Genomic DNA, 14492 nt, shown 5'->3' with positions numbered 1-14492 from the left:
CAGTGAGACTCAGTCCTGGACGTTCTTTAACCCCTCGTTGCCGCGGGTCCCAGGGTTCCTTTTAACTGTGAGTTGAGTCTGCCTTTGCCCTCTTGAAACACACTTTGGGATCTCCCTCCTCCAACAAGGACGGGTGACCCTAGAACGTGCGCTGGCTGCTCCACTCAGCCTTTGGAGACAGAAAACTTGGAAAAAGTCTAGCTCGAGAAGTAGCTTAGGAAACAGGACACAGGCTTTTGTGGTCCCCAAGTGTGCAAAAAGGAACTGAGAAAGTTGTCCCCTTGACAAATTGAATCATTTTATGTAAAACCAGGTTGAACAGGGCTGCATTCTAAGCAGCGTCCCTCCTGTGTACTATGAATGCACGTGGGGCCCTCCCCACTTGGGTGGGTGAGGGAATGTCCAGACTTTTTCTGGTGTCTCCAGAGGCTGGTCTCCCCTTGCTCAGAGGGTCAACCAAACCTTTTGACTTTGGGCAGAGCCGAAAGCTGCCTGCTTTTCCCACTTGCGAGTGGATTTTTGAAGAGCCAACTCGCAGACGGTTGAGCAGCTATACTCCCCCCCTCCATCTTGCCTTCTTAGTTTGCCTTAATTAGGGGGTGGGGAGTTGGGTTTGGGGGCCCGAGTTCATGTAAAAACTGTCAAGTGAGTTAAGGGAAAGGGGAAGGAGAGAGAGGATGGAGAACTCCAGTGCAGAAAAAATTCAAAAATCGTAAAAGGAAAAGGGGGAACTTGAAGCCCAGAAGTCATTGTTTCCTTTATTTCAAAGGGAAAAACCTGCCTGATTCTCATCCTTTTGATTGATTAAGGCCCTGAATACCTCGCAGGCCCGGAGTGACAGTCCTTGAATAGACTGGAGCGAATAAAGCGCAGTGCAGAGCGCGGGGCTGGCACTCGGGGGTGTAAAGGAGGCGAGTTCGCTGGCACTTACCAAGTTATAAATAAAAGGCTATGCACAATAGCACCTTCTCTAAGGACAGACAGTCTTTACAACACTCCTGGCGTCATATCCTGCTGGGGACACTTCAGCTCCTAGCCAAGACTTTGCTCCTTTTATTTTTCCAGCAGTTTAGTCTGAATACCATAATAAATTCCTGAGAACAAATGCTGCAGCCGGGCAAAACTTTAACATATAGATGCATCTCTGCCAAAGCATTGGAGAATCTATACCTCCAGATTTAGAGCTGGGGCTTCCTAGAGAGGGTTTTTTAATCAAGAAGAGGAGACCTTTTTCTTTCTCCTCCCTTCCCCAGCCTTCAACTAACCAGTAGTGGGGCCTCCGGCCACTACCTAAGCTTCACACTATCCCTGCCCCCAGACTGTGAAGACAAAAGAACTTATCAGCACACTCTGGACTCTTCCTGGGAGGAACCCCATAGGGAAGACCCTCATAATAAGCCTATGCCAAGGGGCATGGACCAGAGGAAGGAAGACTAAAGATGTCTGGGGGCTCCAATGCCTTCTTATTGTAATTGCACCCCCTTCATTGGCAAGTAAGCCAAGAAAAATGGGCGCGAGGCAGAGCCGCAGGTAGAAGAACAGAGACATAGAGACACACAGAGAGATGGAATGAGAGGAAGAGTCAGAGACAGAGAAAGACACACAGAGATACACACCGAGAGATAAGGAGACGGAGAAATAGAAAGTCAAGGAGAGAGACACACATAGAATGACAGACAGACAGACGCGGACCCCTCTCCAGTCTCAGCAGCTGCCATCTCCCTCGGACTGGCTCTCCCTGTTTCCGTGGGTGTACCCTTGTCTTCCCCGGGGAAGAGGCGCAGCGCAGGTTCCTCTCCGGGCCTGCCGAGGCTTCGGCGCCGCCGGGGATGGGAAGAGAAAGTGGCCGCTGTCGCCCAATCAGCGCGTGTCTTCGCCACCCGGGACGGTCTACCCGTCGGCCAATCGCAGCTCAGGGCTCCTGACCAAGCTTTGGGTGAAAGAACTAATAAATGCTCCCGAGCCCGGATCCCCGCACTCGGTGTCACGACGGGAGGAGACTCAGGCCGGCCGCGCACCCGCCCCCGGCCCCCCCCGCTCGGCTCGTCGCGGCGCTCCGAGCCCCCTCCCCAGCGCTCCCAGCCGCGGCGCCGCTCGCCCAGCTTCGCACCAAACTTTTCCGCCCTGGGCTCGGGATCCTGGACTCCGGGGCCTCCCTGCCCGCCCCTTTCCCCGGTTCCACCTCGAGCCTCTCTTTGGACTAGGAGCGAGCAGCCCCCTCCCCGTGTCCCTCCTCTCTCTCCAGTCTTTTTGGGGAGGGGCTCTCCACGCTCGGGGGAGTTGCCGAGGGTCACCAGCGCCTCTCTCGTCTTTCTATTTCGCCTTCACCTGGATATAATTTCCAAGCGGCGCTGTCCCCAGGATGACCACACTGGCCGGAGCTGTGCCCAGGATGATGCGGCCGGGCCCGGGGCAGAACTACCCGCGCAGCGGGTTCCCGCTGGAAGGTAAGAAAGGGCCTCAGCGCCGCCCAGACCCCGGGGCCGCGGCGGGGCTGCTCCACTCAGCCCCGGGTCTCCACTGGCTCCTTTGGCGCGTCCAGGAGCCCATTCCCGGGGTACCCCCGCCCCAGGAGGGAACAGTCGGGCGAGACCCCGACTCGATTTTCTCTGGGCAAACGAAGCGCCCTTCTCTCCTCAACTCCTCGCGGAGCTTGGCCGTCAGGCCTGTTCCTGGGCCGTTCCGCTTTGCTCTGTTGTTTTGGAAATGCCGTGGTGGGGAAAGGATCAGCGGCTTCTGAGTACCAGAAAGCAACTTCTCAGCATTTTGTCCACCCGAAGGCATCTCGAAACTGTCCCGGTTGCTCCCATGTTTGCTAAACTTTTGTTAATTCTGGAAGGATTTTCTTGCCGCTACAAAGTTGTGGTGGTGTTTGGAAAATTTAGTATTAATTGATTCATTAATTAGAGTTCCATTCATCTCCAGCGGCATCTCGAAGTTTCCACAACCCGTTTGGGGAACTGCCTTTCAGTTAGCCTGAAGGTTCTGGAATCCCAGGGAGGCAAGAGGATTTGCAAGCCCGAAACTTTCTAGGCAATTTGCGAGGTTGAGGCGCCCGAGCCGGGATGCTGGCAGGGTGGCGCCTAGCCTTGGCCCTCAGTGCAGAGTAGGATGTGATATCCAGGGCACCAGCGGAGGCGAGGGGACCTGCGAGCATACCCGACTGGCATCTCTGTCCCGAGGTGTAACAGGTGACACGCACTGACACCTGCGGCTTGCTTTCAGAACCCTCTTTGACCTTTGCCTGCGGCCCTCTTAGCCAGAGACCCGAAGGGCTGTCAGCTCCTCCAAGTCCCTTAGATAGAAAGCTGCCCCAATTAGACAGGGTTTAGTGCGACTTCGAGAAGGCCTGGGTGAACATCTTTCTGCCAGGAGGCTGTTCCAGCCTCAGAGTCTCCCCCCACAAGTTGTCCCCTTTCCTGGGCCCAAAGGGAAGACAGTTTCACTGGAGCGAGTTATTTTGCCCTGGTTGTTCCCTTCACAAAAGATTATGTGCCCCTGAATTGCTTAATAATTTGAACAAGTGTAGCTGAAACAGGGTCTGCGGCTGGGACCCTGAATGGAGCAGTTTCAGTGTTGAGGCTGTAACATGGCGATTGGCCAGAGGAGTGAGAAATTAGGTGGGTTCATCTTTTGGGCTGCTCTCTGCTCTCCCGAAATGACGTTCTGTGCGTCTCTCTCTTCGCCTTGTGCTCTCAGTGTCCACCCCCCTCGGCCAGGGCCGGGTCAACCAGCTCGGCGGTGTATTTATCAACGGCAGGCCGCTACCCAACCACATCCGTCACAAGATCGTGGAGATGGCCCACCACGGCATCCGGCCCTGTGTCATCTCCCGCCAGCTGCGTGTGTCCCACGGCTGCGTCTCTAAGATCCTGTGCAGATATCAGGAGACGGGCTCCATCCGCCCCGGCGCCATCGGTGGCAGCAAGCCCAAGGTGAGCGCGTGGGCCTGGCCCTGGAGGCCTCCTGCCTGCAGTGTCCCGAGTTAGGGAAGAATGGGCAGGGGGCAAGGACTGACATCTGGGGCTTTCTGAGGAGTTTATCCAAATCTGAGAAGGTGTGTGTGTGTGTGTATTGGGGGTTGAAGGGAAGTGGCTAGAGTGCTGTCTTAGCTAGTGCTCCTTGATAAATGCTAAGGAAAAACTCCAGCCTTTTTGCAAAGGTGATAAAGCATTTGTTTTTTTATGCCTCAGAGTCCTGGAATCCCCATCAAATTATTTTAATAGGCAAACACCCAAAGTGTGCAAGCTGTATGTGCCCACCTGTTGCTGGTTTCTTCCCCAAGTATCATCCCAGCTCCCAGCCACTGCACTGCCTTTTCCAAAACTAATCCAAGGAACCACTTTTGATTTTTAATGGTTTCTCTCCCAACTCCCATCCCCAGTCGCCTCCAGTCCAAATTGTCTTCAAGGAGTCAAAAGCCAGGGTGATTTGTATTCTTTGCAATGAGCCAATGACTTGGCTTTTAAAAGGTAGTTCGGTGCTATCCTCAAATTATTTTGGTTCTCCTTAAAAAAGGAAAGAGAATCACACTGGCTGTGGCTGAGTGGGAGGGGATTGTACACGGTCTGCCTTTTCTTCTGGATGTGGGGAAAATCCAATATAATTTTCTAGTTGCCACAGGGCAAAACCAAAAGGAGGGTTCTGGTAAACTGAAGACTTCCAGACAACCGCCTCTCCTCCCGCCATGCCAGCCCCCTTTGCAACCTCTCTAAGAATCTCTGGAAACGCTTTTTATTGGGAAAAAAAGAGCCAGTCTCTAAAATTATCCACATTTGCTATCCTCTCTAATTTTTAAAAAACCTGGACACTCACCTTTTGCATTTCATTTTGGTCTTCACCTTAGCTAAAATCTTGTGCTCCTTTGGAAAGGCCCAAGTTGCAGGTCTAACTTGATTTTTCTGCTCCTCTTTCAAGCATTCCTTTTTTAGTTTCGTTTTCGTGTTGATTCAGTGTAAGGGGCTGCCTTTCTTTATTTCCACGGATCAGAAAGTGCACCTCTCCCAATATGTCATACCTCTTCTTATTTTAAGCCGACTGAGGGACTGATCTGGGGAGAAGAGTACCCAGGCTGCTTCCGGGTGGGATGGTTTCCTCTCTGCCGCTTTCTAAAGTACACTGCCTCAGAGGGCAGGGGTCCTTTTGCTAAGCAGAGGGACCTTCCCAGGGGGCGCACGAAGGAGCGTCCCTCCAGGCCCGAGGCGGTGCGGCCGCCACATCTGGCCCAGAGGACTGGGTACCAACGCCTGCCTGCCTGTTCTCTTAAAGCAGGTGACAACGCCTGATGTGGAGAAGAAAATTGAGGAATACAAAAGAGAGAACCCAGGCATGTTCAGCTGGGAAATTCGAGACAAATTACTCAAGGACGCGGTCTGTGATCGAAACACCGTACCCTCAGGTACCAGGCTCATTAACGTCTTCCTGGGGCGAGGCGTCAGTCGCTATTACCCGGGCGGGCCATCTGAACCATAATCACCCCAATGATCGATCTGGGCGATCGGAAGACGGCCCCTCCCAGGGCTCTGAAATATTTACGAGCTAGACGTTTTTGGCGTTTTATGGAGGGAGTGGTGAGCTGCTTGTCCTGGGGTTGAGAGCCCGCCGCTGAGGGCTCCCCAAAGAGGATTTCTGTCGAAGAGGCAGGGCAGGAAACGCGAGGCGGAGGCCAAGCGTTTATTAATATTGATGTTCCCTTTTAAAGAGAAACAAATGTTTTGGTAATCCTAACCGAAGGGAGATGGGGCCGCGCCAACCGAGACTTCACCGTGCGCGCCAAGGAGGGGAGGCTTCGGCAACGGCCGGGATTTTTTCCCCGAGTCCCAGGGCCCATCCGGCGCCCCCGGCGGCCAGGGGGAGGCGGAGGGAGAAGAGGGGCGAGCGCAGGCGAGGGCGAGGGCGCGCGGGTTTGTTTTTAATTAAAAGGAAACTCCCTTTTCCCCCCTGCGAGAACGAGATATTTCGGAGCATGGATTTGTTTACCAGACTGGAATCTGGAAAAAATAAATGGGGGAGAGTGCATTTTCTTTTGACTTTTACAATAGGAAACGATTCTGCAGTTGAAATTTAAACCCTTTATGGCCTCAAAGAAAAAAAAAAAAAGAAAAAAGTTGAATTGCAGGGGACGGGTCCGCTCTGGTTCTTCATGCCTTACCGCGAACCGCGGGGCGCAATGCCTTCAGGTTGAGGCGGTGCAGTGTGGCTGGCGGGAGAAATCTCTTAGATTGGAGATCTAGAGACCTGTCTGTGGAGTCTAGGAGGGAAACTTCCTACTGGGGAGAGCGGACCGAGACCGCGGTTCCCGGCCCTGACCTGGAGGTGCGAGCTTTCCAGGCTCCCGGATCGTTGTTTCTAGAGGCCGATTATGGGATGGGGGGTGTGAGTGGGAGGGTGAGGCGGGGTGCAGAAGGACGAGGGTGCCCAAAGACGCTGGAGGAGACGGAAGCAAGCTGTGCAGGGTAGGCCTTCTAGGCCCCCCACCCGTAACCCGACTGGGGGCCGGGGGGGTCCTTGCAGCGCGGCCCTGCAGGTCTCAGTCGTAAGCGCCCCCTTCCTCCTTCCGCCCCCAGTGAGTTCCATCAGCCGCATCCTGAGGAGTAAATTCGGGAAAGGCGAGGAGGAGGAGGCCGACCTGGAGAGGAAGGAGGCAGAGGAGAGTGAGAAGAAGGCGAAACACAGCATCGACGGCATCCTGAGCGAACGAGGTAAGCGGCGGCGCGCTGGGCGGCGCCCTGGGGGCCCTGCGCCTCCCCGAACTCCGCGCTCTGACGTTGGGGTCCTGAGGGCGGCGCAGCCCCGCTCGTGTCAAGGTCCCTTCTCGCTCATATTCCCTGCACCCGGGTAAGAGCGTTCAAGTGAAAGACCAGAGACGCACTTACAGTGAACACAAAAATCTTTTCTTCTTCTTTTTTTTTTCTTTCCATTTTTAAACCTTTCCTCCACACCACTCGCAGCCCCACGGAAGGCAGAACTGCACATTGCGGTCTGGGTGCGGGGCCACCCTCCTGCCCTCTGGGGTACTGGACTGGGCGTCTCTGAGCGGTTGTGAGGCTGGGGGCAGTCCGTGAGCCTCCGGAGGTTAAAGGAACTTTTTCCGCCCTTAGGAAAGGCCCGGGTCTCCAAAGGGGTTTCCACATCAGAGGAGGGGGGCGCGGAGAGGGAGAGAGGGAGAGGGACGGGAACGAGGACGAGAGAGAGAGACTCAAAACTCTTTAAGGCAGTGGGGTCCCAAGGTTGCACCACATTGATTGCCTTATAAATGTACATCTGTAAGTTGGCTGTTTTTTTGTTTGTTTTAAATTGGTTTTCAAATGCGGTAGGGTTTGAGCTGTGCGTGTCTGGGAAGTAAAACAAGCCTAAGCTCTGGGTTACAAACCGAGGGGGTCTGGGTTCTTGGGCTCACAGTGCCAGCACCCTTTCTCCGCCCAGGGGTGCGGACCATTGTCTTCTTGTTGGCTGCGATCTGTCAGCCTCAAGAGGGAATCTCCCCCGCGGAGTCATAAGTGCAGCCTGCGGGTTGTCTTCAGACTCTAAAGGTACGCCCACTCCCACAAAAGAAAGTCAACCCCGTGGGAGCTGAACCTGGAAGGGTTCATGGCAGCAGGAGAGTCTCAGCCGTTTTGCGTCTCAGCACTTTTGGCCTTGGGGGTGGTTGCACCTCTTCCAAAGCACAAAGGGCCGGGAGTTGCCAGGTGCCCCCCTCCCCCAGGCGTGGCCTTCCCTCGCCCGGGCCCGGGACTTCGTTGGGCTGAGTTGACTTTTGAGTTGCCCTAGAAGGGCAGGTGGCTCTCCAGGTGGTCTTGGAGCGGTCACCCACTTCGACCAGCTGGGTCTGGGCCGTCAGCCGGTGGCATCCAGGGTAGGACTGTGGGTCGGGAAAGTGGTCGCTTCTTTTACCTTCATTGCTCAACTCCGGGGCGGACCGCTGGCCCTCCGGAGCGGCAGCTTTACAAATCAATGCAAACTCTGTACACAACCTCTGAGGGACCCAGATTTCAATGTTGTAAATCCGAACCACAGATTTCAGCGATAAACAGGTGCCTAGATGCCCTGGCACACACAGGCAATCAAGAAAAGACACCAAAACCACGGCAGGTTGGGCAGGGGAGATACATGTGCGGTTGCTTCCCTCCTTCTAAAGCAGGGGACTCACATGGACTCAGTTTAAGCCCTTCCTTTTGGAGGGGTGCGTTTCTGCCCTCTGAGAACAGACCCCAGCTTTTATTCTAGGTCTAGATGCATCACGGAGGTGCTGGGGAGGGAAGAAGGCGAGAAACCAGCCAACCCCAAACCTAACGGGCCCCTGCAGGCAGCGGGGCAATGAGCCCAGAGGGTAGGAGAGGCTTGGGAAGGGGGGGGGGGTGAAGGGTGGCAAGGCTTTGCTACTTGTTGCTGGAGGCGCCCGCTCCGCAGCTCACAGCTTCCTCGCAGCACCGGCAACCGAGGCCCAGGAGACAAAACGCCCCAAATGAGCTGGTCAAACATTTGTACAACTTTTCCAGCTTTTACAAAGAAGCCCTTCTCTACACAATCTACACTTGGAGATGAACTTGGGAGACAAAGCCTGGAGAGTCCATTGAAACTCACACTTTAGCTCGGCCCAGACAAAGCTCCGGCTCGCAGCAGCTTGATGTGAACAAAGGAAGGCAACCTTTTTATAATTCAAGGAGAAAAGAAGAGAAAACAGCCCCACAAAGGGCCGAGAATAGACATTATGGGCTTGCAATGAGGGATGAATTATTCAATGAGCCCCAATAGCTGCTGCGCCAGGAAGTTTTATGGACTTTCCAGCGTGGAAAAAGTGGCCATTTCACCTACAAAATGTTTCTAGTCTTTTGGGCCGTCTAGCTGGGCCCGCTGCCATTCAAGGGCAATTGCTACCAGTTTTAAAATCAGAGTATTCTCCCCAGAGGGGGCTGAACCGTTGAAAACACACACGTACACACAACTCGGAGGCTGAAGTCTAATTTAATTTGGGGTTGTCAGGGAAGATGCAGCGTCAGTCTCTTCAGTGCCTCTAGCTCCCTTTCCGGATGAGCCCTGGAGGACAAGAGGGGCCCAGAGAAAGGACAGAGTGGAGTGTAGTTTGAAGGGAAGTTTCAAAACCTCAAAAAAAAAAAACCCCAAAATTCCCTCTATCCTTTGGGCCGCAAAAGTCCCAGGCTGCCCCGCTTGGAAAATAGACTGAATGTTGATAAAGGGCTCTGAGCTCCCAGGCGGGGCAGGAGGAGCCTGGCTGAGGAGGGACGTTTGGGTGTCATTATCAGGGCGGCGCGCTCTCTCTGGAGGTTCCAGCTTCCTTTCCGGCCTGCCGGATGTTTCTGAGACTGGCTTTCCCGAGTACCTCTCTCTACTTGTTAGAGACTGGGACACAGGGAGAGAGGTACCCTGAAAGAGGTCAGAACGGCCCTCGTTTTTCTCTCCAGGGTCTTGTCCTTTCTTCTGGATGGCCTCTTTCACCTTCCCAACTTTGCCCTGTCCCTCGCCCAATGCAAGAGCAGCGCTTCGGACCGACGCGGGGCGCTCAGGCCCGTGCGCCCTAGGCGCGCAACAGACGCTGTGCGCCCCTCCTGGATCTTTGCTTCCAGCTCTTTTGCCAGGATGGAAGGAGAGGGTAGGGCAGCCAGGAACACCCCCCCAGCACCCTTCTCATCTCCCCCCCCACCCCCCTCCCCACACACCCTTCCCCTCCCCAAGAGCCGAGCAGGCGCAGCGGTAAGAACCTAGCCCCGGTCGCGGCAACTGGGGCTGTGGGCACAGCCCGCGCTGCGGCCACTCAATAGGCGTCTCTGTTCCTCCCCCGGCGCTGCGGAGCTGGCCCGCGGGCGCCGCCACAATGGGCCGGCCCCCACTCCTGCGCCCTGCGCCAAAGCGCCGCGCCGCCCCCTCCCCTGCGCTCCGGCCGGCTCGAAGCTTAGCTCGCCGGGCTGCAGCCGACTCAATTGCCTCCTTTATGTCCTTCTCACTTTCATCTAGACACAGCCCGCCTCCCCCGCCCTCTTCTTCTCCTCTTTTTTCCCCCTTCCTTGCCTGAGGCTCACATTAGTGAAATTTCTGCAACCTCCCCCCATTTTTTTCTTATTTTAAAGAAAGCCCTTAACACAAAAGCAGTGACTAATCAATAGAAACTGCTCCTTCATCAACTCCTCCTCCTCCTCCTCCTCCTTCTCCAGCGGCAGCAGCAGCAGGGTGACGCTTTTCCTGTTTGTGAGTTTTGGGAAACATTTTTGCTTTGTGCCGTAATGGAATTAGAGCACAGATGAGGACTGTAAATGGACACGCGACTGCAAGACTCTCGCTTAAATATTTAGATGCAAAGTTACAATTACTGACTTGTTGCTGCGGCTTTGAAGTGGCAGCTCGGGAGTGCAGGGGGAGAGAGGCCAGATTGCCAAATTGATGTTTTGATTGGGGCTGGAGATACACTTTCATAGGACTTTACCCCTTTTAAGAATCACCAGTGAGCGTGGGAGGTTTGCAACAATTTCAAAGATTGAGCCAAGAGACCCCAAGCATAGGTAGGGTGGAGCTTACCCTCCTTTTTTTAACGCTCCCTTTCAATTTGACGTTTATGAAAAACAGTGCTTTTTTTCTTTTTTTAATTTGAGAAAGTAAAGGTGACAAAAGTTTTGCTTGAGTTTGTAAACTTAGGAGCTTTTCTAAAATTAACGAGGACAACATCAGCTTTTCATTGGGACATAAGATAAAGCAATTAAAAATGTACAAGTTTTAAAAGTCCTGCAACTATTTCATTTCCAGTGGAATCATGAAAAGAACATTTTATCATTAACGGGAGTGCTACTGACATCGAGGGGAGCGGAAGGCCATTTCTTCCCTCACCCGCCCCCCCCGGACACCCCCAGCCTTGAAGTTAGCAGGGAAGGACATTTTGGCGCGAGGCAAAGGGCGGGGGGGGGGGGCGCGGTGCGGGGAACAGGCGGGGGCGGGGGAGGGAGGTACTTTCCCACAGATTAAAATCACGGGCTATAAGATCTTAGGTTTGTGGCATCGGAACCTTTATTAAAGTGGACGGCCCACTCTCCGAGTCCATTTGTCAGAATCACGAATTTGACCCCAATGTCGTCTCAGGTCTTTGGGGTAAATTTCATGTTTTCTGAAGCCCTTACAATACTCAACAAGGAAATATCACCCGTTTAAAAATGTATTGGAAATATCAAAACTTGAATTAAGTTAAAACACCTCGCTGTGTTCTTTTCAAGGAGATAACGGTAACGATTTTCCTGTTGGACCGATTTGAAAGGAAACACCCGAGTTCGGATCGTAGTTTTATTTTTCGAGGGTTTGTTTTGTTTGGTTGACTGCTGTAGGCTCACTTTCTAGCCTTATTGAAAACATGCAGATTTTCTAACCAATGCTTGAAATTGTATGTTGATTTTGAAGTTTGATTTGCTTGTTGATAGCACCGGAGCGGGGACGTAGGGGCTTCACGTGGGTAATAATTACTGAAGGGTCATTTAAGAGTCCCCAGGGCTGTGCAGTAAAACTCATCGGCGCGGTGAGGTGGAACCAGCAAGTGCGCCTCGGTTCAGGGAGTGGAATATGCGGAAATTAATCAGGTGAATACAAGCGTTGCCACCGAACTCAGGTTCAACATTCATGAATACATATATTTTTAAGGGGAAAAAAATTCCTTCCTAACTATGAGGTTAAATGCTCACATTGTACGTAAATAAATAGCCAATGAATATTAAAAGCCTCAACAACAGCAATAAACGGTGAGAGAGTTTGGCCAGGGCTGGGGCAGAGAAGGTTGGTTCAGTTCGGTGGAGTCCTATGGCAGGTAACTTATTTATGTGGGTAAATAAAGATTAAAGAACCATTAAGAATGTACATATATAACTAACAAGACAGTAAAAGGCAATTAAGCAGTCAGTTTAATGCCTTATCTCACTGGCTGCTCTGGGGTTGTTTTACAACTAGGAATTAAAATCTGAAAAGGAAGTTTTCTGCAGCTCTGGCCAAATATTGATTAAGTAGCTGTTTGTTGATACCATTGTTACGCATTAAAAGGCCGGGATCCCGGCCTCTCAGTGGCCATCTTCCATTGTGAGGGATTCTTAACCACTGAGATCAAAGCAGGATCATTTCAACTTATCTGTCTTGGAAAATCCTCCTTTTCCTCTGAAACCTCTAAGGAGGATTGACTGAATTCTCTTTAAGAAATAGGAACCGAAACCAGTTACGTGTCCTAGGTTTGCAGAGAAGAGATTCATGGGGTGTTTTTAATTATCCTATGGTGATTTCTTGTTTAGAACTTAGGCTAAGATGGTGAATTTATCATCAAATAACTTCTCGTTTGGGGGGAGGTGACGAGAGGCATGGAAACTAAGATCCTGAATGTCACTAAATTTCTAAATATGGAAGTTTTACTGAAGTTACCTGCCAAGCTGGAATGACGTAAAGGCAAGATGTCAGAGTTTTGTGTAAAACTAGCTGGAGAACAATTAAATACACAGGAAACTGGGAATTAGATTGACTGCATTTCTCTACATATGTTTTCACAATTTTTGTGTTTGTGGACGGTTAGATGAGTCCCATGCATATTTTTAAACCTCCTACAATGTAGGAGCAGATATGTGTTTGTTTGTGTGTATAGTTTGTGTATTGTTAGAGTTTATTTGTAAGTCGGTCACTATGAGTTATGTTGGCAGTAAACTATACCCAGTTGCGCACACACACAAAAAGGTTTATTTCTCCTGTAGGTTACACTTTCTAGAGTCACCGGAATTTGAGGTAACAGCACAGCTTCCCAATTCATATTCAGCACTGCTGTTGAATGCTGGGAAAACTATTTTCTTGAATAATTTTATGACTTTTTTGGCTGTTGATTTTTCGATGAACTGTTAGGCTTTTTTTGTTTTGTTTTTTGTTTTGTTTAAGAGTTCAATATATTTGGATAGATTTTTCTTTTATTATGAGAGCTAAAATGCATGCAAAGGCTCTTTTGGAAATACCGTCTCTGTGCTTAATTTGCAAATTCCGAGTCACTCTAACTGAGGTTGTGAAATTTATGCCAGATTCAGTTTTGAATATTCAACTGAGCATCATAGATCTGCCTGTGTGCGGGATTTTCTGAATCCCTTTCTCTGTGTTCATTTCATTACTAAATAACCGTGCTTAGGGTTTTATTTTTATTTCATTTATTTTATTTTACTCTTATTCACTCTTGAACAAGATGAATCTTGACATACAGAGTCAGAATCATTAGTGGGTATTTTCTAACATTTTGTATTATAATCTCCCAATTAATTAATAATCTATCTGTGCTCAAATGTCCTTTGCAATAGTCCCAATCATTGCAGTGTGGGACAACTGCCTGAAACAGATTAAGCTGGAAGTATGAGTCAGTGCAGATCTATTATGACTACCTTGTCCTGGGTCCAGATGCAGTGCTAGAGAGTTCTTTGCTGCATTTTCCATGTATATGTATATTTCATGTTTCATTTACATGTGGAGTTAAAGTGACTTTCCCCCCTTGGATATCAGGCTATGTATTCATATACTGCCAGGGGGACAGCAGAGTCATACTCTGAGTGGGGCCTGATGTCAGTACCAAGGCAGAATTACTGACTCAATGACGGGCTATGTCAATTATATCTCAATAAGGCTGGAAAAAATAAACATTTGATATTATTGTTAAAAAAAAAAAAGCACTAGCTGCCTTAGTGGGGAATTGTGATCAGAGAAAGTGAAAGGGAATTTCAGAAGTTGCCATTCTCTTGGAAGATGCACACCAAAGTGGGAACAGAGGACCATCCTCTGCTCTGTTGGGAAAGGTTTTCTCGCTCCGTTCATGCAAGTCTCGGGTAGAGAGTGGCACAGCTCAGCTTTCAGCTCTATCTTGCAGTGTTGGGCCAAACGCTGAGCTCCAACAGTGTTGAACTTTTGCTGGAATCGGGACGTCTCTCCTTTTAGAAAGCTTCCCCCACATTTCTGTGATGGTCTCAAAGGAACAGAATACATGTACTTTCCAGTTTGTAACTGGAAAATGAGCAGTTATCAAAATGGCCATTAACATTATAAAACATTTATTTAAGAGAGATGAGTTAGAAGCTTCACCATTGTCAAAGGGAGCTATGAAAACCATGGAAAAGAGTTGTTGAAGACACTTGAGCAATAAAAGGCCTTATAAATTCATATCTTCAATGTCTGTTTTCCTTCCTTCCTGATAAAAACTGAGAAGAGACTAACAGATAATTTCTGCCATGGAAATGGCCACTTTTCTTTAAAGAAGTAGTTGCATTTTAATAAAGAACAATGGTGTAACATTTCGAATTTGATTTGGTGCACATTTCTCCTGGAAAAAAAAATCCTGAGAAAGAGTTTTACCTTGCCCATTGCATATAACAAAGTTTGTAGCATTTAAATTTTAGCTGCAGGATTTTAAGTTGAAAAAACCCCAAACAACAAAGAACCCCTTCTCTTTGTGGTGAAGCAACTCAATCAAAGTAAGTAGTCTGAGTTTTTATGTCCTC

General features: G+C 50.5%; 1 protein-coding gene across 3 annotated transcripts in view; it reads left to right on the top strand.

Annotated features, from left to right (window-relative positions):
• The first annotated feature begins 2031 nt into the window (after positions 1 to 2031).
• Positions 2032 to 14492, top strand: part of PAX3 (paired box 3) — a 94257-nt gene continuing 81796 nt past the window's right edge. For 2 of the 3 annotated variants that reach the window (XM_007188004.2, XM_007188005.2), the window contains exons 1-4: positions 2032 to 2447; positions 3700 to 3935; positions 5269 to 5398; positions 6567 to 6701. In XM_007188004.2, coding sequence (XP_007188066.2) covers positions 2363 to 2447; positions 3700 to 3935; positions 5269 to 5398; positions 6567 to 6701 — 586 coding nt within the window. In that variant the 5' untranslated portion in view covers positions 2032 to 2362. The remainder of the gene's footprint in view (positions 2448 to 3699; positions 3936 to 5268; positions 5399 to 6566; positions 6702 to 14492) is intronic. The other variant, XM_007188006.2, reaches the window with a different exon arrangement.

This window comes from Balaenoptera acutorostrata, chromosome 8 (assembly GCF_949987535.1).
Source record: "Balaenoptera acutorostrata chromosome 8, mBalAcu1.1, whole genome shotgun sequence".
Lineage (NCBI taxonomy): Eukaryota > Metazoa > Chordata > Mammalia > Artiodactyla > Balaenopteridae > Balaenoptera > Balaenoptera acutorostrata.
This window is presented reverse-complemented; position numbering and strand designations above follow the sequence as displayed.